Source organism: Mobula birostris, chromosome 4, assembly GCF_030028105.1.
Source record: "Mobula birostris isolate sMobBir1 chromosome 4, sMobBir1.hap1, whole genome shotgun sequence".
NCBI classification, from domain to species: domain Eukaryota; kingdom Metazoa; phylum Chordata; class Chondrichthyes; order Myliobatiformes; family Myliobatidae; genus Mobula; species Mobula birostris.
This window is the reverse complement of record NC_092373.1, coordinates 81,303,894-81,329,550: the sequence shown is the minus strand read 5'-3', so window position 1 is coordinate 81,329,550 and position 25,657 is coordinate 81,303,894. Positions and strand designations below refer to the sequence as shown.

Genomic DNA, 25,657 nt, shown 5'->3' with positions numbered 1-25,657 from the left:
CACAAACCACAGTATGATGAGAAGCAGATAAATTGTTCTATTGACTGACAGATGACTATTCACTAAGACACCTCAGAGAAAAATAAAATTAAAAGCAGAAAATGCTGGAAATTTTCTGCAGTTTGGGCAACATTTGTGAAAAAAAGTTTCAAGTCTGACACTCTCTTTGGAGTTAAGAAATGTATTAATCTATCTACTGCAGAGAAAGTGGTGTGAGAATTTCTTTGAATTGGAATTAGAATTTATTTAAATCTTACATTTATCCCACAAGATGAGGGAGTAAAAACTTCATGTTATGACTCTGTTGCAATGTACAGACATGTGAATTTAAAAGTCTAATGGCTTGTAAAATGAAGCTGTCTCGTAGCCTGTTGGTCCTGGCTTTAATGCTGCGGTACTGTTTGCCAGATGGAAGCAGCTGAAACAGTTTATGGTTGGGATGACTGGTGTCCCTGATGATCTTCCAGGCTGTTTTTTTCTGCACCTGCTGCTATAAATGTCCTCAATGGAGAGAAGTTCACATCCACAGATGCATTGGGCTGTCCATACCACTCTCTGCAGTGCCCAGTGATCGAGGTTGGTGCAGTTCCTGTACCAGGCGGTGACACAGCCAGTCAGTATGCTCTCAATGGTGCCCCTGTAGAAGGTCTTGAGGATTTGGGGGCCCATGCCGAACTTCATCAGTCGCCTGAGGTGGAAGAGACGCTGTTGTGCTTCTTTTGCCACAAAGCTGGTGGAGTCCAGGTGAGATCATTGGTGATAGGTATACTGAGGAATTTGAAACTAGTCACCCTCTCAACTGCAGACCCACTGATGTTGATCAGATGTTGATTTGTTGGGTTAAAAAAAAATGACTTTAAAACAGAAATTAAGTTCTTTTGTTTGTTTGTGAACAGACTGCTGGAGTGACCTGGAACTTCTGATTGCCTGCCTTTTTAATCAGCATCCCATTCCCAATTCTTAACATTTGCCTGTGATCTCCTGCACTGTTACAATGAAAACCAGTGCAAACTCGAGGGACACCTTTCACCGAGGCTGTATTTAGGTAATTCACTCTTTCTATCTGTTTGCATCAGGACTGGCCATTTCTGCCTGTATTTCTCTGTTTTTCTTCCATTTGGATACTCAAATGCTACCTATTTCTCTTTCCACAGAGTATTCTCTGGTCTGCTAATTTTTTCCAGTACTTTGCTTTTATTTCAGATTTCTAGTATCTGCAGATTTTTAGAAATTTTATTTAGCTGGGAAAATTTTTCTTCATAACACCGCCTTTGATTTTTTTTCTGTTTTTTTTTTCGAAGAGAACAATGAGTTTAGTCAATGAGTTAAACAATGAGTTTAGTGATGGATTCTCTTCTCGAGTCTACAAATGGTCTTAATCCTATGTGATTTTGACTCAGAATGCGATCAACTGGGTTTAGGATTTATATGATTTATACATTATTCCACCAAGAACAGGAAGAACATGCTTATTATCCTAACCATCTAGTATCTCTCCTGGGCTCTCATCTCTCCTATCTCTCACATAAGCAGCCTTATGTGCAGCACCTTGTCAAAGACCTTCTGAATACCCAAGCATACAACATCCACCGATCCTCCTTTGTTATTTCTTCAAAGAATTCCAACAGATTTCTTCCAGGGAAGATTTTTTCTTAAGGAAACCATGCTGATTTTGGCTTATTTAATGATGTGCCTCCAAGTACCTGACAACTACATCCTTAACTCCAACATCTTCTCATCAACTGAGGTCAAGCTAACTGACCTTTAATTTCCTTTCTTCTCCCTCTCTCCTCTCTTGAAAAGTGGTGACATTTGCAATTTTTCAGTCCTCTGGAACCATGCCAGAATCTATTGATTTTTGACAGATTATTACTAATGCTTCAACAATCTTGCCAGCGACCTCTTTTAGAACCTGAGATGTGGTCCTTCAGGTCCACGTGACTTATCTACCTTGAGATCTTTTAGTTTCTTAAGCACCATCTCCTTAGTAATAGCAACTGAACTCACATCTGCCCCTCGACACTCCCGAACTTCTGGCATACTATGAATGTCTTTCACAGTGATGACTACTGCAAAATACTTATTCAGTTTGTCAGGCATTTCCTTGTTCCCCCCTCCCCACCCCCACTACTATCTCTAAGCATCATTTTCCAGTGGTCTAATATCTACTCTTGCCTCTTTTTCACTCTTTATATATCTGAAAAATACTTTTAGTATCATTTTTGATATTATTGGCTAGCTTACTTTCATATTTCGTCTTTTTTCCCCTTGTAGTTTTTTTAGTTGCCTTCTGTTGTTTTTTAAAAATTTCCTAATCCTCTAATTTCCCACTAGTTTTCGCCCTTATGTGTTCTCTCTTTTGCTTTGACTTCCCTTGTCAGCCAGAGTTGTGTCATTCTGCCTTTAGAATACTTCCTCTTCTTTGGGATGTCTCTATCTTGTGCCTTCCGAATTGCTTCCAGAAACTCCAGCCATTGCTGTTCTGCTGTCATCCCTGCTTGTGGCCCCTTCCAATCAACTTTGGCCAGCTCCTGTCTCATGCCTCTGTAATTCCCCTTACTCCACCGTAGTACTGATACATCTGACTTCAGCTTCTCCCTCTCAAATTGTAGGATGAATTCTATCCTATTATAATCACTGTTTCCCAAGGGTTCCTTTACCTTAAGCTCCCTAATGACATCTGGTTCATTACACAACACCCATTCCAGAATGCTGATCCTCTAGAGGACTCAACCACAAGTTTCTCCAAAAATCCATCTGAGGCATTCCACAGATTCTCTCTCAGGATCCTGCATTAGTTTGATTTTCCCAATCTATTTGCATAATGAAATCCCTCATGACTAACATAACATTGCCTTTCCGGCAGGCTTTTTCTATCTCCTGCTATAAATTGTACACCACATCCCGGTTACTGTTCAGAGGTCTGCAAATAACTCCCATCAGGGTCTTCTCACCCTTGCAGTTTCTTAACTCTACCCACAAGGATTCTACACCTTCCGATCCTACGTCACCTCTTTCTAAAGTTGTGATTTCATTCCTTCTGCCCACTTGTCTGTCCTTTCAATACAATGCGTATCCTTGGATATTAAAACTCCCAGCTGTGATCTTTAATCCAGTGATGCCTACAACATCATATGTGGCAATTTCTATCTGCGCTACAAAATCATCTACCTCATTCTGAATACTGTACGAATTCAAATATAACACCTCCGGTCCTGTATTCACCATCTTTCTTTTCAGTTTTGTTTCCACATTGCCTTAAGTTAAATTCTTATCCTTCTAAACTTGTCTTATTCTTTATTCTGAAGACTTTAGTAACCTCTCCTTCTCTTTTTCTTTATCCTTACTTTTCCAGGCTATTAAACCCAGCCCCTGCTATTTAGTTTGTAGCCCTATCCACTGCCCCAGTTCTGTGACTTGGTAAGGACGCTAGTTCAACATGTTTAAGATGGAGCCCATCCAACTGGAACAGCTCCTTCCTTCCCCAATACCTTGTCAATGTCCCACTACTTCATACTTACTTCTCCAGTATCAACCTTTGAGTCACACATTTAGCACTCTGAGTTTATTAATCCAGTGCCAATTTGCATGTGGCTCAGATAACAATCCAGAGATGATCTTTTTTGTTCTGTGTTTATTTTAGTCTCGAGCTGCTCAAATTCTCTCAGCAGAACTTCCTTCCCTGTTCTTCATATATCATTGATACCCATATGGACCGCAACTGAATCTTTCCCGACCCACTCCAAATTCCTCTGCAGTCAGTTAAGATGTTCTGAACCCCAACACCAGGCAGACAACATACGCTAGGGTCTCTTGATCCTTACAAAAGAAAATTGTGTATATTCTCCTTAATATATTATTCCAAATTACAACTCTCCTCTTGAATGGCTCCCTGAACCTAGATGCCATGATTCAGTTGCTCATCCTTCCTACAGCCCCCACTGTCCTCTCACAGGGAGCAACAATTTCATACCTGTTGGACAAGTTCAAGGACTGAGGGTCCTCCAGCACTATCTCTGGATTCCCCTAGCCAGCTCACTAGCTGTCACACCCTCTTGTCCTTGGCTACAGACCAGATTTGAAGTAGTTAACCTAATGGCCGTGACAGCCTCCTGAAAAAAAGTGTGTCCAGATAACCTTCCCCTTCCCAATGCTGTACAATACTGTACGAAGCTCAAATTCCAAGTTATCATTTTGAACCCAAGTTTCTTGAGCAACCAACGTTTCCTGCAGATTTCATCATCTGGAACCACCATACATTCCTACTTAATTTAATTAGTTGTAATTTGGCATCCTTTTTATTAACTACTTAAAAAAAACCTTATCTGATCGTATAACCTCACCTGTGCCTCTGAGCCACAGCCTCAAACCTCAAACTCCTACATTGGCCCATTCACACAACAGTTGCTTCAAAACGGCCTCTGGAACCTTGGCCTCCACCACTTCTCACTGAGACATCCTGAGCCAAAGCCTCAAGTTCTCCTCTCTTAACTCTGTCCCAATCCAACAATGACCGTCCACTTAAACCTCATTTCTTTTTATTGACCGGTGAAACTCAATGCAATTAGACTTGCTCTTTTTAATGGTTACTGCTCTCACAGAGATCTTATGCTTGCTACTCCAAACTGAAACTCATATGCATTAAGACCAGCTCTTTTCAATGGTTCCTGCTGTCAAACAGATCTCCCTCTTGTTACTTCACAGAGAAACTCACATGCAATGAGACCTGCTTTTTTCAACGGCTCCCACTCTCACATGTATCTCCTTCTTGATACTCCAAAGTACATTCTATAGCTTTTGGCAGTTTCACATTTTTTTTTAATATATGGTAACTTGTTAATCTGGAATTCCTTTAATCTCTGTCTTGAGTACTTCCATGGTTACCACTAAGTTACTTTTAAGTAGCTGTTCCAATGCACTTTTGCTGAACCAGTAGTCAGCCAATTAATATTTGTCACTTTAGAACCTTCATCTTTAGCATTTTCTACAATGACAAATTTAAGTGAGTTATGATCATTGTAAGATTTCTCTATTATTCATACCAAATGCCCAGCTTCAACCCATAAAACTAAGTCTCTATTTTGTAATACTTGTAAGAAATTAGTTAAAAGGAGTACTCTCAGATATTGTATTTTTCTCCTCTGTACCTTATCCAAATTTATAGCAGGGTTATTGAAATCTCTTACTTTTACTGCACTAATATTTTTGCACATCACAAAATTGCTCTATCTACCTTGAACATAGTACATTACCAGCATCTTGACTGACCCTTTTCAATTCTGCAGTTCAACATGTATAGCCTGATGTGATATCCTAACATATCTTTTCTCACAATGATTATTCCTAACTAATATTGTTAATCACTCTTTATCCTCCGCTATCTCAGATAAGCAGGAACACTGAGTTATCATTCCTGCTCATGTTTATGCTACAGTTTAATTATAGATAAAATATAAAATATGTTTGTGCTTTGTCTTCTGTTCAGGTATTAATATTCAGCATCTCCAGATTCCGTTTTTGTCTATTCTGCTCCCCTTCTGAATCTATAGTCAGGTTCCACCCACTGTCAAGCTAGTTTAAGCCCTCTCTGACGGCATCAGCAAGCCCACATGAAAGAATATTGGACAATGTGTTGGTGTGGTGCAATCTGTTTAGGCCATACATACTTCGTTCTGTGTAGCCTATAAAGACAGTCATTCCAAAACAAACCCTCAACCTCAAGTGATCATAAGATAACCTAAACATTTTCCCCTCAGTGACACAAAAAGTACTCAAAGCCCATCAACAATCATTCTGGAGTCACAGAGAAACTTTATAGGAGTTATCAAATGGGATCATGTTAACTGTATGATTTGTGAATCATCAAATAACAATGCATAAATCACAAGTCACAAAGGAGGTACCAGGTCCAAAGCAATCATGATAATGTGTGCTTTTAAGTTGTCAGCATCATTTTTCTCATGTCCTGATTCAATTTTCACAACAACCTTAAAAAAAGACTGTAAATACTGTTTTGAATGAATACTTCAGCTGCAAAACATGTCTAAAAAGAATTTGAACTGAAAGCTGTCTACTTTGTTAAGATTAACCAGTGTTGTATTTGTTAACAATTCCTGTAATAACCAGCAACTGCAAACCAGTATTAGCTATTCTCTATTCAAAGCCCTCTGTAATAGCAAAATTACACAGTAGTGAAATCTTTATCACAATTTTATATTAAAATTTGATATATTGTGAATTTAACATCACCTTTAGTTAGCTGAACTTTTGAAAGAAAGAATACTAAAACCCAGATTTGCAACTGTAATGCAGGATTATTAGTACTTACTATCGCAATCAATAAAATGGATACAATGGCTAGAATCTGCAAATGAACAGCTAAAACAGTTGAAGCTGCCATCAATGACTCACTTAGTGCTCCACAGGATGCATTTTGCAAACAATAATGATATCAGTCATTAAGTGTCAAATTCATATTTTTTGACATATCTTGATAACCATTGAAAATTGCATCTTAACTTATGAGGTGCAAATGAAATTTGAAAATGGATGCTCAGTCATAATTCCTGCCATCTTCAGTTCCGGTTCCAACAACAGTGGACGCCTTCAGACTGCGAATTATGCAGCCTCTATCTCCAGTTCCAGCTTGAACCTCGCATGTCACCATCTCCAGGCTGAGATTTTCCTTGCTGGCTCAGCCCCCTTTCCCCACGACCACTCTCCAACCCCGAGTCTCTCAGACTCTCCTGTCACTTCTTGGGTTCTGGAAACCTCCACCTTCCTACATTCCCTGAACACCCCAACCGTCCCACCAACTCATCTGATGCCACCAACTCTTCTCTCCCCTCTGACCCCAACTCTAATCCCTGCTGTGTCTTCTCCATTCCCTCTGACCTTCTCCTCTCTAAGACAGAATGCTCTGTCCTTAACAAGGGCCTTACCTTTATCTCCCTTCATCCGCAGCTCAATGAGTTCCATGCCCACCCATGACATTGAGATCTTCTTCTGTTGCCTCTGTCTCAGAACCCACTTCTTTGGCTAGAATTCCACAGCCTGCACTGATGACTCCTTCTCCTCTTCTTGGACACCCTGCTCTAGATCTTTTCATGTCTAATTGCTGATGAGTCATCACCTGCTCAATTTCAGACTCATCTCTCTACTTTAAACCTTAGCCACGTTGAATATACTTCCCTTCACTCTCTCTGTTCTGATCCCAACATCACAATCAAACCCACAAAGGGGGTGCTGTTGCAGTCTGGTGGACTGACCTCTACCCTGCTGAGGCCAGATGGCAACTCTCAGCCTCTTTCCCTTACTTACTCCCTTGAAAAGGACCCTTCTCAGAACCAACAGTCTCCTACACCATTACTAACTTTATCAACTCTGGAGAACTCCCATCCACTGCCACCAAACTCATAATTCCTTTAACCTGCACTGGTCATTTCTACCTCCTACCCAAGATCCACAAACCTGACTGTCTAAGTAGGCCCATTACCTATGCCTACTCCTGCCCCACTGAACTCATTTCGGCATACCTCGACTCCATTCTATCCCCCTAGGTTCAGTCCATTCCCACCTAATACATTCACGACACTTCACATGCTCTTGATCTCACCAACTTTCAGTTTTCTGGCCATGACCACCTGACTTTGGTAAATTAGGTCATTTGGCTGTCCTTCTACCCACATACGGGCAGAGGCTAAAGAGCAGAGATTCAAACAACAAAATGCTGGTTGCAGAAGGCAGAGGAGTGCTACGGGATTGCTTCAAGTCAGCGGTCTGGGCTGTGTTCAAGGACTCATCTATGGATCTCAATGAATACACCATGGCTGTATCGGACTTCATTAAAACAGTTGTCGACGATTGTGTCCTCACAAAATCTTTCAAAGAATCCCCCAATCAGAAACCATGAGATCCATAATCTGCTGAGAGCCAGATCAGAGGCATTCAAGTCCAATGACCAAGAAAATTACAAGAGGTCAAGGTACAATCTCTGGAAAGCCATCTCACAGGCAAAGTGGTAATTTTGGACTAAACCTGAATCAACGAAGGATGCTCAACAGTTGCGGTAATGTTTCGCTTCCAGATGAGCTCAATGACTTCTATGTCTGCTTTGACTGTCAAAACATGGGGAAATCATCACAACCTCCCACAGGCCCCAGCAATCCTATGATTTCAGTCTCTGAAGCTGACATGTGAGCAGCCTTCAGGAGGATGAACCTATGAAAAGTATCTAGCCCAGATGGGATACCTGGCCAAGTTCTAAAGGCCTGTGCTGATCGACTGGCTGGAGTGTTCACTGAGATCTTTAACCTCTCACTTCGGCGGTTTGAGCTATTCACCTGCTTTAAGCAGGCTTCAATGGTACTAATGCCCAGGTGATTGGTTATCAGTACCAATGCTCAGGTGACTGGTTACCTGTCTCAATAACTGTCACTCAGTAGCACTTAAATCCACAGTGATGAAGTGCTTAGAGATGAAACATATCAACTGTTGCCTGAGAAGTGACTTACATCTGCTCCAATTTGCCAGCTGGAACAACAGGTCCACAGCAGATGCCATGTCATTGACTCTTCACTCAACATCCAGACAGCAAAGATACATATATCAGGATGCTCTTTATCTACTGCAACTCAGCATTCAATACCGTCATCCCCTCAAAACCAATCAATAAACTCCTAGACCTTAGCCTCGATATCTTCTTGTGCAACTGGACCCTCAATTTTTTCACTGGTAGACCTGTTAGTTTAGATTGGCAACAACATCTCCTCCATGATTTGCATCTAAGCAGAGCTCCAATGCCGTATTCAAGTTTGCTGATGACACCACTGTTGTAGGCCGAATCAAAGGTAGTGATGAATCAGCATATAGGAGGAGATTGGAAATCTGGTTGACTGATGCTTAATCACATCAAGCTTAAGTCACACAATGATAAATTGGGATTCTCTTATCAAATTAACTCTCACTATAATGGTTGAAAAGCTAATTATTATAAATCCACACATCCTCCAACTTTGTTAAACTAGTACAAAGACTGAATTGTTGAATTAATGCTACTGTAATAATACCCTATTAACTGAGTGGCTTCAGCAGACTTAATCAGTAAGTTTTCCAATTGTTTATCAGGCTACCCAAGGGTATGACTTCTACCTATCTGTTCCAGGTAATTTTACTGAAGTCTTATCCTTCAATTGAGAAATACAAAAATATATTTAACAACCAAGCACTAAATGCTTTTTTTTTAATCTAAATGAGTTTATTTTTATGTTGATCATATATTGTATTCTATCATTTTATCATATGCAGTGAACATGGATGTAAACAATTAATAAGATATGGCCCTGGACTGCACAGCTCAGGAAATACAGACTTGTTTATAATCTCTCACCTATATAGGTGAGAGATTATACTGCTTCAGCGTGAAAATGAATGAAATTATTTGGGCACTTCTGCAATTCTTTCCCATGTTATCAGGTAAATGTGTCTTTGTTAAGTAATCCCTCATCTGTCTGTGCTGGCCTCCTGTAACGTGGATATGCATCAGACAGCATTCAGGCTGCTTTAATCCACTGCTATGCTTGCAGTAACATGTCCTGATTATTTTCTGGCAAACTACGGCCTAAATGCATCAGAGAGCATTGTAAAATGCAAGTGTCCAAATTATGGCATTTATCATTATTATCACTGTAACAGCAAATTATGGGTCACTGTTCCTTACTGTCATTGATATTGCATAATACAAACAACACATTAGTATCAGGTTATCATGCTGAATAAGTCACATTGCTCAAGAGGATTATTAATGTAAAAATTATCTTTCCTAGATATTTGTATTGTTAGCATATTTCCATACTATTTGGCGCCTTTGCAATGATAAATTAGGGCTAATAGTTCAATTATAGCCCTTAAAACATGATTTGATGTTTTTATTGTTCTTGAGCAGCAGCAGCACACAACAGATTAACAGTGCAAAATTGCTGCTGTGATCATCTACTACTAAACATGCAACACCCACTTTAATCACAGACAGAAGCACAAATTTCATATCATAGATGTGCCTTTGCACAAATTTTGGTTGTGATCATGGGCATAGAGAGTTGGAGGGGAAGCTCAAATTGCAAAATTAGCAGAAGTTTAAATCTCATTATGATTTATAGAAATAATTGGGCAAATAATACACCTTTCAAGTGGTCTGCTCTTCTATTGAAAAGCTTAGTGGAGTGCATGCAATTTTCAACATTAATAATTTCCTCAAGAGCTATGTGAGGAAAGATTTTAATTAAAAAAAGTACTGTGAATCTAACCTGCTGAAGCTCTTACATCCATAAGACAGAAAAAAAAACGCACTGGCTTTTTTTTTACACACACTTGTGGGTTAATGTAAAAGCATTAAACAATGCCTATTGCATTAAAGGTTGTATTATATCACAGTGTTACAGTGGGTGAACTGGCATTACTCACTGTAAATTTATAATTAAAAATGGTACAATTTGATGCATTTAGGAGAAAAAATCCATTTCTCATGACATTTAATTAAAAATAGAATTATTTTTCCTCGTCTCTGTAGAGACTGATTGTCCTGGCAGGGCATCATTTACAAGTGTCTTATTATGTCTGGGGGGCGATAACAAAAAAAAATCAGGCTTTGCTCCCTAAACTGATTGCCATTCCCAACGGAGATTCATGTGAGGGCACTGGATAAGAACTGGATTATGCAAGCCTGCAAAGGAACAACAGAGGGCAACTAAGAAGAAAATTGTTTGACTAAAATATGAAAGTGATTATGGGAATAAAATTATATTACAGGAAGAGCCAGGGATCAAGTCCTCTATTGCCCCTTTGCAGGCTTGGCTGATCAGTTTTTATCCAATACTCTTTGTCTTCCAAATCTGTTGTTATCATTCTGGGTCAGAATACCCAACACATAAACTCAGAATTATACAATGAGGACCTTTCAAATTTTGCTGAGGGAACAGTTAGGAGAACTGACACCCTCCAAGCACATCTACTAACAATAATGTATCCCGAGAAACGCTAGGCTGTTAACTTGAAAGACAAAAACAAGCACTCTCCTTACCTAGGAAAATTTCCACAAAGGAAAAATAATAAGACTAAAAATATAAATTGAATTGATGGTCAATGAGGATAAATTTGGATGTATTTTTATTTTACAGAATAGCTGCTCTCATGACTAAGAGTTTGTTGGGGGACAAACAGGTTAAAGAATGCAAAAGACACGTTAAGGAGAAGAGCCAATTAGTGTTCATAGGATAAACGGTAAGGCAAATTTATTTGTCTTGCATTGGAGCTTGGAATGCTACAATGCTAGAAAAAAAGGTAGAAAAGCTGACTGAAAAATAACAAGGGCCAGCTTGTTTAGAGGGATAAAATGTTTATCCTCAACTTATTTACCAATAATGGTCCACACTGGCAGCTCCCAACTCACTACATAAATCTGAATGAGATTTACAATTTAGTGTGGGTTTCACCCACACAACTTAATTCCCTTGCATTGATTTTAGAAATATTTCATGGACAATGAAGGAATATGAATCAACATTCCATAATTGCATTGCAGTTAATTCTGACAACTGTCCATTTCCTTCCACAACTGCTGCCTGACTCACTAAGATACCCTCAGCAGTTTGCTTTTTGCTTCAGATTCCAGTATCTGCAGTCAGTTTTGTCTCCTCTAAAGTACTGAATATTTTTGTCTGCTGAACTAAAGAAGGAAATGCAAGATAAAGAGGGAGTGCAGCAAAGACACGTCAAATTGGTTCCCAGTAAATATAGAAGGCTCAATAGGGTAGATCCAAGGAGGTTGTTCAACTAGCTAAAACTGAAATTCACAAGTTCAAAAGGAGTTGTGTGCTGAGCCCACTGTTGTACACTCTGCTCACACATTGACTGCACGGCCAACCACCAGAGTAATCACACTGTCAAGACTGCCAATGACACAACAGTGGGAGGGCTCATCACCAACAACGATGAAATGGCCTACAGAGAGGAGGTGGAAGCGAGGCCTTGTGCCAGACAATTAACCTTTTCCTCAATGCCAACAAGACAAAGGAAATGGTTATCACCTTCAGGAGAATTTGCACCACCCACACTCCACTTCACATTGGCGCCACAGCAGTAGAAACTGCGAACAGTTTCAATCTCCTGGGAGTGCACATCTCACACAACCTCTCATGGTCTCAGAGCACATCCTACACAGTCAGGAAAGCTCAACAACACCTCTACTTTCTGAGGAAGCTGAAGACAGCTGGACAATGCACACCATACTCACATCATTCTACAGATGTGGAGTAGAGAGCCTCCTAACATGCTGCATCACTGCATGGTATGGAAACTGCACTGCAGCAGACAGGAAGTCTCTACAGTGGTAGTCAAAACTGCCCAACACATCACCGGCACCAGCCTACCCACCATCAAGGGCATCTATACAGAAAAGTGCAAAAAATGGCCAGTAACATCATGAAGGATCCTATCCACACTGCTCATGGACCTATTTGTCCCACTCCCATCAGGGAGGAGGCCATGTAGCATCCATGCCATGATCACCGGACTCAAAAACAGTTACTTTCCCCAAGCAATACAGTTGATCAACACCCCCACCCACTTCACCTTGTGCCTGGCATCACTTTATGGATATACAATCAATCTATGCATATGAGCCATTTTATATATTTATATTTGTTGTGATTTTTCATTATTGTGTTCTTTATCTTGTGTTATTTTGTGCTACATCGCAAATGAACAATTATTTTCTTCTTCTTTACACTTATGTACTGGAAATGACATTAAGTAATCTTAAATCTTGAGAGTTTAAGAGGAATAATTAGTTGATAATAGCAGAACTGTTTGGATAATCAAATACAGCAGTTACTGTTCCAGAGGATGAATATGGCTAAACAATCATCCTGGTCTAATGATGGTATAGCAAAATCGTTGTCTTCACTGATTGCAAACACTGAATTAGCCAAGTGGAGTGATTTCAACAGAGATAAGGTTAGAATTGTTAAGATTTGTGTTGCTTTTGCAAAGTATTGCAGAAGGATAAGTGACACATTAATACAATATAATCTTGCATTTACTTTGCACATTTTGCATTCGTGGATTGTTCCAAACTGCCCCACACTTTAGTTTTTTAAGTGCTGTTACTATTGCAATGTTAAAAACAAAACACCCAATTTCTATTAAAGAGCTACAAATAACAATGGATCAATACAGTGAGATACATCAACTACAACAAATTTAATGAGGAAGATGAGGGAGGAATTATTTTTCACCTTTTAAGGATTGTGATAAGTTGAAAAGAACAGGATTTTTGGTAAAGAGCAAAGACACAGATGTTTTTGCATAGAAGATTCTGAGTTTTCAGCTTGCCACATGACCCTGTATACAACTCAATAGATCCCTCAACATCAATCGAACAGCAAAGCTTTATCTGGATCTTCAGTTTCAGAAACTAGTGAATACCTTTGAATTCTCCAAGATGTTCCTAGGATTTAGAATCTGAGCCACAAAAATACCCACAACCATGTAAAAGGTAAACAGCTAAGTAGATTAGTCTTGGAGTATACCACAAATGATATGAATATTCCTACCTTCTTCCCATAGTACAGCAATAAAACCATGCACACAAACCTGGTCAAGATTGGACAGGCTGTTGGGGTCTTGACTGAGACCTTGATACTGTCCTCTGAGTCGATCACCAGCAGCAATTTTTCTAAATTTCTTTAAGTCCACTACATATAAGGCACTAAAAAGAGAATACAATTAAAGTGGTATTCATATTTAAGTGAAAGCATCATAGACATGATTACAGCTTACCAGGTTAGGGAATCATTTCACTGTTGCGCAATGCATACTGTATATAAGATAAGAAATCAAATTAATTGGAGTGAAGTTCTTTGGACCCTAGTCTTTTGTGGATCAGAGTTTTCTAATCGTCAGACTTCCTTTGCACGTTTATTATATAGTGCCTATGAAAAGTATTCACCACCCCCCTTGGAAATTTTAATATTTTATTGTTTTACAACATTAAATCACAATGGATTTAACTTGGCTTTTTTGACAATGATCAACAGAAAAAGGCTCTTTCATGTCAAAGTGAAAACATATCTCTACAAAGTGATATAAATTAATTACAAATATAAAACACAGAATAATTTATTGCATAAGTATTCATCCCCTTTAATATCACACCAAATAATCACTGGTGCAGCCAAGGTTTCAAATGATTGTAGTAAAAGCACACCTGTACATGGAAGGCCCAACTGCTGGTGAGTTAGTATCCTGGCAAAAACTACACCATGAAGTCAAAAAAATACTGCAAACAACTCCGCAAAAAGGTTATTGAAAAGCACAAGTCAGGAAATGGGCACAAGAAAACTTCCAAGTCACTGTATATCCCTTAGAGTACAGTAAAGTCAATCAAGAAATGAAGGATATGGCAGAGCTGTAAATTTGCCTAGAGCAAGCCATCCTCAAAAACTGACTGACTGTACAAGAAGGGGACTAGTAAATGAGACCACCAACAGACCTACAACAACTCTGAAGGAGTTACAAGCTTCAGTTGCTGAGATGGAGAGACTGCTCATACAAAAACTGTTGCTCAGATGCTTCACCAGTCGCAGCTTTATGGAAGAGTGACAAAGACAAAATCACCATTGAAGAAAACTCACATGAAATGTCGGCTAGAGTTTGCCAGAAGACATGTAGGAGCTTCTGAAGTCAGCTGGAAGAAGGTTCTATGGTTTGATGAAACCAAAATTGAGCTCCTTGGCTATCAGACTAAATGCTATGTTTGGTGTAAGCCAAACCCCACACATCATCCAAATCACACCAGCCCTAACGTAAAGCATGGTGGTGGCTGCATCATGCTGTGGGGATGCTTCACTGCAGCAGACCCTGGAAGGCTTGTGAAGGTAGAGGGTAAAATGAATGCACCAAAATACAGGGAAATCCTGGAGGTAAACCTGATGCAGTCTGCAAGAGAACTGTGACTTGGGAGATGATTTGTATTCTAGCAAGACAATGACCCCAAGCAGAAAGCCAAGGCTACACAGGAATGGCTTAAAAACAACAAAGTTAATGCCCTGAACTGGCCAAGCCTGAGTCCAGATCTTAATCCAATTGAGAATTTGTGGCTGGACTTGAAAAGGGCTATTCACTCACGATCTCCATGCAATCTGACAGAGTTTGAGCAGGTTTTTAAAGAAGAATGGGGAAAAATTACAGTGTCCAGACGTGCAAAGCTGGTATAGAGACCTATCCACTCAGACTCACGGTTGTAATTGCTGCCAAAGTTGTATCTACCAAATATTGAACCTTATGCAATCAATTATTTTGTGTTTTATATTTGTAATTAATTTAGATAACTTTGTAGAGATGAGTTTTCACTTTGACACAGAAGAGTTTTTTTCTGTTGATCAGTGTCAAAAAAGCCAAATTAAATTCACTGTAATTCAATAAAACAGGAGAACTTCGGGGGTGAATACTTTTTATAGGCACTGTATTTAAACTTTTTTAAGAGACAAAGTGCAGAATAGACATTTCTGGCCAACGAAGCTGCACGGCCATCAACTCACCTATTTAACATTAGCCTAATCACAGGACCATCTACAATTACCAATTAGCCTACTAACCAGTACATCTTTGGACTATACAGGAGCACCTGGAGAAACCCACATAGTCATGGGGAAAACATACAACTCCTTACAAACGGTACCAGAAATTATCTCTGAACTCCGATACCCATGCTAACCATTACATTACCACGGCACCCTCCAGGTGTCCATTTTTTGTTTTCAGTTGTGTTGTGCAGGAAGGATAAACTGATAACTTAATGGTAAACAAAACTGCATTTGGGACTTGGAGAACAGAAATGAATCTTTGACAAGAAAGTCAAAGGACTGTAAAATTTGCAGTGCAAAGATGAAGATGATAAACAGAGGAAAGAAAGGTATTGGTTTGAGAAAAGGAAATGAAAAAAATTTTGGCCCCTGATAAGCTTACTGGTATGTCATTAAAGGGACCAGGGACAGATATAATTTCACATAGTTGGATTATTTATTCTGCAAGGCAGAAAATTCATATTTTTAATACTTTTCAGTGACGAAGCAGACAGCTAAAGTAGCAGAAACTATTTAGTGCTCTCCACTTTTCTACGAACCAACAGCCTCCTGATTGAGCCAATAAATATTTAATTTTGACTTGTTGGTCCAGAGCACTTGCTGCCATTGTTCAGCATCCCAGTCCTTGTGTTTTTGTGCGTAGGTGTGTCTTTTGGGTTTACTTTCACTTCAGAGGAATGGCTTTCTGGCAGCAACTCTTCCATGGCAAGACTTCTCCGGACTGAAGAGGCGCCTACTTGGATTCCAGTGGTCTCTGTGAGGTCAGAGCTGATAGCAGTGCTGGATTTCTTCTGATTTAAAAGGGACATCAGCTTGATGCATCTTTTGTCCGTTGCATTCTGTTTCTATGGCTGACTACTGTGTTTCTAGTTCTCAACTATGCCTGTTTCTCTGTGTTTCTTCAGAAGAGCTTGGACAATGTATCTTGAAACTACAGTCCGCTACGAAATTTCTGCTTGGGAGAGACCTTGCTGATGCAAAATGACCATCTTATGCCTTGTTGCTTTGCTCACTCTTGCTATAGTACAAGCAGGAGTGATGATTTGAAGGTTAAATCTGCACACGCCGCAACTTTAAGTTTGGTTGCTCTTTGCCTAGTTTGATTCCTTCACCCATTTCTATTTCAGTTAATCTGTCTAATTCATTCAACTCATTATGTCACTGATCATTAGCACTTGTTTGCCATTTTTGTTTAATCATGTACTGGACTATATACCTGCAAAGTAATTAAGCTCTTACTGAAAAGTGGTCTATAATATGTTACTTTTTTAACAAAATACAAAAATGTCTCTAAAACATTTTATTTTTTAAAATTCACTCTTTTCTACAGACACACTAATGCAGAAGACAAAAAGTAAACATCTAAAACAAAATTCTAGAGTGCCTAAGACTTTTGCACAGTACAGGTTTCCCCCGCCATCCGAAGGTACAGCGTTCCTATGAAACGGTTCGTAAGCCGGAATGTCATAAAGCGAAGAAGCGATTACCATTTATTATATGGGAAAATTTTGTGAGCGTTTGCAGACCCAAAAATAACCTACCAAATCATGCCAAATAACACACAAAACCTAAAATAACAGTAACATATAGTAAAAGCAGGAATGATATGATAAATACACAGCTTATATAAAGTAGAAATACTTTTCCACAATCATTGCCTAAATTGTTCTCCGTAGCGAAAATCTCATGCAAGCGCTGTCGGCAAAAACATGGCACAAGCGCTCTCCAGTAACCCTTAAGCTATGAAGCTGCGAAGTCATACCAATTAACACGTAAAAATACACTATACAATATACTATTGCCGATTGCATCGCCTCTGATCTGGGCCGACATTTAAGTGTCGGGCGGCACTTAATTAATTAGCATGTTTATTTCGGCTTTTTTCTTAAAGATGTGCTATGTGTCTCCCGGCTACTGCTGCATTCTCTGCGAATCGGTACCTGTCCGCGGCCTGGGGGTTGGGGTGGTGGGACACTGGGGTGTCGTCTGTTTCCATTAGAGCAGGCAGCTCATCTTCTCCTATGACTGCCCACCTCGATGTCAGAGGTCGAGGATCGTCATCTGCTGTGGCTGATGTGGAAGGCTTGCTTGACTGCTGAGCCTCGCGCATTTTTCTATCATACAGTTCTTTGTAAGCACTCAAACCATCCTGCATATATCCCCTAAACCGACGTACCCTTTCAAAATTAAAGTCGTACTTTATCATTACTCATTCAGTTTCGATTGTTATCCTTTCCTCTTCCAATTGCATCAGCTCTTCATCTATCAGTTCTTGGTCATGGGATGCCAAAACCTCTTCAACATCATCCTCATCAGCTTCCACAAGCCAAACTCACTTAGTCCTTACTTCGTTCACCACGATCAAAACGCTTAATTATGTCCAGTTTTACGCTAAGTGTAACACCCTTACGAGCTCTATCAGGCTTTTCCGATACCATAGAACTCATCTTGCAAACAGCTGCTCACAGACACGTGTTTAAACAATGCCAGCGAGATTGCAGTTACAAATCCGGGGGGAGAGCGGCTGCTCAGGGGGAGCGCTGCCTTTTATCGCGTGGATTTTTTTCGCACGCTGCTTTTTTCGTAACAGTGGAAACACCTTCTGTTAGCTGTTACGTACCCCGTAACTGGGTTGCCAAACCAGCAGAAATGGACCACTTAGTTGGAGTCTGGATTACTGGAACTAAGAAAGTTTTATTAAAGAAATAAGTAACACAGTACTCTAAACATAAGGATATAAATGCAACGGGTTAGCAATGATAAAACACACATGTACACAGAACTAGGATAATAGGATCAATCAAGCTCTATCGCAGTCTAGGGGTAAAATGATCAGTCTCAAGTGACACAGAGTTCAGTTCAGTGTAGTTCAGTTCGCAGTAATCGCTGTTGTGCCGTTGGGGGTGGAGAGAGAGAGAGCGAATGATGATATTCAAATCGGGTTCAACAGACCTTTGATATTCTTCGCAGTTAGCTTTCGGGCGAGCCCTTTGTAATGTCTTCTGAGGTCACCGACTGTGACCCCACCGTTCCAGATACAATCGTTCTTCTGCGGTGAACCCGGCACCCAGGCAAGGGTGGACACACAAACCAGGTTCCCACCGATCGTACCTTCTCACCCTGTGCGTCTATGGTTGGTCCCGCGATCAGACCTCCAAAACTCCCACCAACTTGTGGGGGCACACCGCTTTTCCAGGGTCTCGTTATCTCGTGATATCGTGGTGTGGTGGTGTGTCTCTTGCCTTAGCGAACCTGTTCCTTTTATCCCCCTGCTGGGGTATCGCCTGTCCATCAAACTTCAAACAGTTCAGTTTCAAAGCAACCGGTCTAAGCAATACTCGGCACTGTGTCTCTTTTCGGTAATCTCTCTCGTCTCTCTCTGATTAGCATTTTGAATGTTTCCCCCATTTGTCTCTCTCTTATCTCTCTTATCGGCATCAATCTTCTGATAACTTGGTATTTTGTCACATAGCGAAAACAGTGTACTAATGTAGTTCTTTCGTAACAGTGAGGTTTCATAAAGCGAACGTTCGAAAAGCGGGGGACACCTACACTGTATCTTTGCTTCAAGTTACTGCAGCACCAGCAAATGAATAACATTGAACACCATATGCTTTGATCACAAATTATCAAAAACATCATTTTAAAGATAGTTTCTATTGTTGCATATCAAGCAATACTGCCTGTATACTTTCCCAAAGGAACTAAATCATTTTTTGTAAAACTGTGGATTTTAGGCTATGATTTATTGCCAGCACTTGCTGCTGAATCCAATGTCCATTTTATTATTGTTCATTACTTATTCACATTTGCTAACAATTAATTTTATATTATTCCTATTTGGCAAGTCTCTGCTGGATGGGTTAATTTATTTACTTGTCAGAGCACAAAAATCAGGCTTCAATCCAGCAACTGAAGACAATTATTTTTAACAGTACAGTAAATCATCAGTGTATTTCAAGTGAACGTGAAATGCCAGCTGGCCATCATTTCAAAAAGGAACAAAGGGGTTATTCCTGGTATCCTGGCCAATATTTATCCTCAGTTAATATCACTAGAACAGGTTATCTGGATATCATCACAGTGGTATTTGTGGGAGTTATTTTAATAGGCAGTCTCATGAGATCATGGATTTGTGCCTTGGAAGGTTTCCAGGGCGCAGGCCTGGGCAAGATTGTATGGAAGACCGGCAGTTGCCCATGCTGCAAGTCTCCCCTCTCCACGCCACCGACGTTGTCCAAGGGAAGGGCCAATACAGCTTGGCACTGGCGTCACTGCAGAGCAATGTGTGGTAAAGTGCCTTGCTCAAGGACACAACATGCTGCCTCAGCTGAGGCTTGAACTAGCTACCTTTAGATCACTAGAACGATGCCTTAACCACTTGGCCATGCACCAACACTTGTGGGGGTATGTTGTATGTAAACTGGCTACTACTATATTGTCTGCAGTACAGCAGTTCCCCTTCACTTCAACAAGGTGAGATGGAACATCCGGAAATGCAAGTGCCTTTTCTTTTTTCTTTGAAAACAATTATGTTTTTCCTTTCTTGAGAGCTCATCAGAAGTATAGAAGTACAGTTACCGACTGAGATGTTAACCAGAATAGGAAGGGATAAAGCTTTGAGTGTTCTTTGTAGTCTTATGATTTACTCAGTTTAGGCAGGGCTTTCCTTTGTCACATGGTGGCACTGCAACTCCTTGTAAAAGATGCATTTAATGTGATGCAATCCTAAACCAGGTTTTTCCCTGCAATAAAACCAACATTTCAGTGCAGTGATGAGAAGTTGCTTCTCAATTCATTTACTAAACTGAGGTGTAATCTGGTCAGGTGGACAACTGAATCAACAAAAACCAATCATAGTTTATAAACACATCTATCTAATTTAATACTTGAAGGATCATCAGTATATAAAAGCAATGCGTTTTCACCAGAGAACAAAATTGAAATGATTTGCCTGTGAAATGCTTTGTTATGTCTTCAGAAAATGGAAAGCAGTTTGTAACTGTTGTTGACAGAAAATTGGGGGTGGTCATTGTCAACAATAATACTCAAATCTTTAATCCTGCCAAACTTGGCAGTACAGAAATATCCGGTTTGCCAATTGCCTCATTTGGTTGAGGCAAGTTGACTGAGAGTGGGGACTTTTGGGGCCTTTTCAGGTGGCTGTTGGTCATTCTTCTTTCTCAAAGTTTACATGGGATGTAAATGCTCTTTGCACTGGTGACACAAGCCTCAGGATGCCACCCACCTCAAAATGTAGACATGATGACCTTTGGTATCCACCAATCCATACTTTCCACCCCCCCCTCCCCATTCCTGAAACTGAGGTGGTTGCATTTGTCCTCCTGAATGCTGTAAAGATTGCTATGAACCTCTGACCAAAAACTAAAGCACAGTAGAGATGTGAGGCCCACCAGCAACTCATGCTCCTTGGCCTGGTGCAAGTACAATTTGAGGCTGGAAGAGAATGACAGGAGCTCAGGGAAGAGTTGGAGGATTTGCAATGCCAAAGGATGTCCAAGTATATTGTTTTCTTTTGACCCTTTGGTACAACCAAGCTGATGAAAAATCATTTGTTGCAGTGAAAGCAGGTGTAGGTGGCTTGAGATGGAGGGGCAGTCCACAGTGAACATGCCAAATCTCTTTTACAGTTTCCAAGATTTTGCATAAACTGTGGAGGCAATCTCCTCTCTGGCCCAGGATATCTCAATCAAATTCAGCCAAGAAGCAAAAGAATTTCCAAAAAGGGAAACAAAAATTTAAGATAAATAGGTAAACTTAATCTGTATGTAAAGCGTATGTCCAAACCAAATAAATTCAAATGTTATTATAGTTGTTGCCAACTTCAGTCGTGGAAAGCAATGTTTGCCTTCCTCACAGAAATCTGAGAATTTCTCTCTTCTCAGTGAACAATGCAGTTTTAGATTTTAAGCTGTGTCAAGTAGTTGTGAATGATGAAATGTTCTCACTAAACATAACTGTACAATGGCAGTGCTTTAACTCTGTTCAGGTAGCACAATTAATTGGGCCAAGCATGACATAGATTTGCCCTTGCAAGTCCACAGATGTTTTTGTACTGCAAACTGCTGAGAGTGAAAATTAAAAACAGAAGGAAACTAGACATCTGGGTCTGAGTGCATGAGGTAAGCAAATACATAGCCAAAACCAATCAAGATCGAAGAGTTGTGAAACAATTTCTTGCTACTAATTAGTCCTCACAACATCATTAAAAGATAACCTAATCTGTGGTGAACACCTCTTAACATTCACTGCAAGCTTAGTTACCACCTTTGTATAAACGAAGCAATCCCATGTTGTTTAAAGCATTTCAGTGAGGCTGACATCAAGCTCTTTTTAAAGTGTATGGGAAGCAACACGACTCAAGTAGCAATTGCTGAATTTTTTAACAATAGTATTCAAAGTTGTTCAAAATATTTGTACTTAAGTAACAATATTATAATTGGTTTTAGGAAAATCTAGAGCACAAATTTCAACAAATAAATTGTAAAAATCACTCAAAGCAGATCATCCAGATTCATGCAGTTACACATACCAAATATAAAAATAATTACAAAGTGTCAAATTGAATTACTTTGAAGTTATTTATATGTACATGATGTTTTATAACATAAAGGGCTCAGCAGAGATTTGGAGGCTTGAAGGCCAGACTAACCTCTGGCAAATGTATGTTGAAGCAGCTCAGTGGTATTCTTATTTCAAGCAAGGTACCCATTCCCACTATAGCAACTTAACATCAGAACGCCCTCAAAAGTTCCAAAGCTTATTAGTATCAAGTTACTCATCCTGAGGAATGATTGCATTGCAGAATGTTGCCAATGCAACAAATAGAATGGAAAATAGCCACAGTCTCAGCTCACCAAACTGATATACTTAAAAAGGTCTGAGAGACACTTTGATAATAATGCTGTATAAACGCAAGAAATTTATTTGTCTCAGCCAGTCAAAAGAAGTATTTACTGCATAGGAGCAGTTGATAAGAAATATGCCAAGTATTAAAAGGATTTAGCAGTTCAGTGTACATTATGAAAGACTGCTCTCACTGAAACCTGAGAACAGTTTGTTGTCAGAACCACGCTTTCAATAAGAGCAACAAGAAGTTATCTTGACTTATAAATGGAAACTCTGATGGCACACCCAAATAATCTAAGCTCCAACATCTGTTAGTCCTAAGTGTTGGAGTTCTACACTGGCATGGATGCCACAGGCTGATGCCAACAATGGAACATTGTCAAGCTGCCTTTCTTGCAGCTGTGCACAGCTTTGGTTTCATTTCATGTATTAATCTTCACCACAGTTCTTTAGAAAACACATATACAAAGCTTGCATTTGCTTTTCCCAACTGTCCTCCAGAAACTCAGAAAAGCAGTGGCAAATCAAAGAGTAAATAGATGGAGGTAAGAGGAAATCATCTATTTCTTGTCTTTCATATCCTGAGAGTAGTCCAAAGCACTTTACTACCAATAAATTTAAAATAGAATAATGTACTATTATAGTCTAAGATTAAAACATCTATAGGGCAAATAAAGGCTGAATGTTTCCTGATCAATAACTTAACTATTGTTAAGCTGCAAAGATCATACCTTATGTGATACTTTCTTCCCTGCAGATGATTTGCCCAATAACCTGACCTCCAGAACCGATACCCATCCATTTCCTTACGACTATCACAGAAAGGAGTGTACCCATAGGGAGCTCCCTCAAGGTCCAACTCGCGCAGCTCCTTTAAGTCAGCACGCACTATCTGTGTGGACAAAAATGGTAAGCAAAGAACCTTGCAATTTGTTGTATATTAAATGGCAAGGAACGGGTTTTAACCATTCCAAGACCTTTTTCTGATAAAGTCAGTGATGCTGCTAAAAGTAACAAAGTCTTTGCAAGAAATACTGTAAAACCCATTAGCACAATTTCATTGTTATGACTCAGAATCAATTTACATAGCAGCATCCTTCTAGCCATATATATCATGTCCAAGTGTCAGGTACTGTATTGGAGTTCGATCTGCATCTAAATTAAAAGTTTACTGCAAACTCTGATTGTCTGAAAGCAAACTACAAACACCCTTAATCTGTCTTTAGTGTGGAGTTCAGTTCAGGAATTGCATTGGAATTGATTCAAATAGAAAGCTTTTTTAAAAATCATTAAAATAATTCTGTCACACAAGCTATTTAACTGAGCCCTTTCACACTTTCAAGAGGACACAAAGGGTCAGGAATTGTTTTAGAGAGTACTAATCTATTTTGTCAGATAGTAACAGATGCATAATAGCTCTATTGATTAATATCAATTTAGACATTGAAAACCGAGCTTGCTGATAGTGAGGACCAGCAATTTAGTGCCCGATACTTCAAATGTTGGTCCATTTCAGACCGAGCAGCATAAAGGATACTAACTGACTTCCATACCACTGGATAAAAAAGTTCTCAACTCTGATTGCCATTCAGTAATCTATGCTGGAGACACATTGAGTGCATCAAGAGACTCTATGGTTAAAATGTCCACAAATGTTCACTGTCTGGACTTACCAACAAAATAAAGGAATGGATGATAATAGAAGAGATTAAATGGGATCTGAGGAATTAGAACAATGAAAAGGTTTGATAGATAAAGCAGGATGGTAATATATTCAGGTACAGTTGCTGCTTCAAACATCGAACATGTTCACATGAGAACATTAGGAACCCTATATCTTCACAGTCAGTTATAAGAAAACCATCTTTAGTTTAACTTATCTTAATCATTCCTTTCCTTTCCTTTCTTGCAAAGCACAACATACTTAAGGGCAAAGATTTTGTTGCTACAGGCATATACAAATTGCCTTCATTGGCTCTTTGGAGCTTGAAGGCATCTGTTTCACATCAATACACACTGCTATTGCTGGAATATTCACAAAACAAATATGGCAAGAGCTCCTGTGTCTTAAACTGCAATATTTCTTACTTGCCATTAGCTTATTAATATTTACTGTCCAGGCTTGCTTAAACTTCAGATCACATCTGAAGGGTCTTCATATGATAAATATTTAACCAGTAATCAAAAATTCACATCTTAAAAACTTACTTGATCAGCATCCACAAATAAAATCTTGTCAACAGCCAGTGGGAAAAGCACATCCAGGAAGAGAATCTTGTAACCCCATATGATTCTTTGTTTCTCAGTCTGTTGGTGAAGCCACCTGGGCCATTTGTACTGTACCAGTTCATATTGGAAATCATACTTCTTTGCCATGTGTGGGATAAATTCCTACAAAAATAGAGTACACAATAAACAGAATATAGAAAATGTGACAGATTTAAATTCTGCATTTCACCAATTTGCCATAATCACACTGGCAATTAACCAAGGTTATATTAATTAATATGATACACTTCTGTGAAATAACTTTTTAACTCCATAAAAAAGTGTCTGGGTACAGTGCATCCTGCAGGACTCAACACTGAATTCTCCAACTTTATAATTTGCTTTCTTTCTTTCTATTAGTATCAAGACTGGTTATTTTGCCTACAATTCCTCTCCTTTTATTCTTTCAATTGTAGATTCTGCCCTGAGGAAGTCATTCTATACAACATCATCCAGACTGCATACCATTTATAACACCTTATTCAATGAGCTTAACTGTCCACTTAATAAAATTATTTCACTCAATTATCCACCCTTCTTTTGTTCCCTCCACCGCCTGCTTTCAAGCTATCGAATCAATCCTCTCCTTCATACCTCCTTCCCAGTGGTGCTGCTATGTTCTTGTATTCTTACCTCTTCCTTGGTTATTCCACTATTGTGACATTAGTAATTATTGCTCTGCTTCAGACTGCACTGCAATCTTTACACCATTCTCACCATTGTATTTATTATTACTGTGTTACTGTTTACTCTGTGAGCTTCAATCAAACAATGGATTTGATTGCACTCTGTGTCTGGCCTAGGTGAATTTGGTCTCTCCTTCTCAGTTCTAATGGAGAATCTTCGACCTGAAACATTAGCTATTCCGCTTTCCATAA

The 25,657-nt window shown here is 39.4% G+C and overlaps 1 protein-coding gene across 2 annotated transcripts in view; it reads right to left on the bottom strand.

The window, feature by feature from the left end:
* The window catches only part of uggt1 (UDP-glucose glycoprotein glucosyltransferase 1), a 171,472-nt gene that overhangs the window by 5,332 nt on the left and 140,483 nt on the right, over positions 1-25,657 (bottom strand). For both annotated transcript variants that reach the window (XM_072255645.1, XM_072255646.1), the window contains 3 exons: positions 24,720-24,902; positions 23,243-23,403; positions 13,651-13,765 (listed from right to left, as the gene is read on the bottom strand). In XM_072255645.1, the coding sequence (XP_072111746.1) occupies positions 13,651-13,765; positions 23,243-23,403; positions 24,720-24,902 (459 nt within the window). The remainder of the gene's footprint in view (positions 1-13,650; positions 13,766-23,242; positions 23,404-24,719; positions 24,903-25,657) is intronic.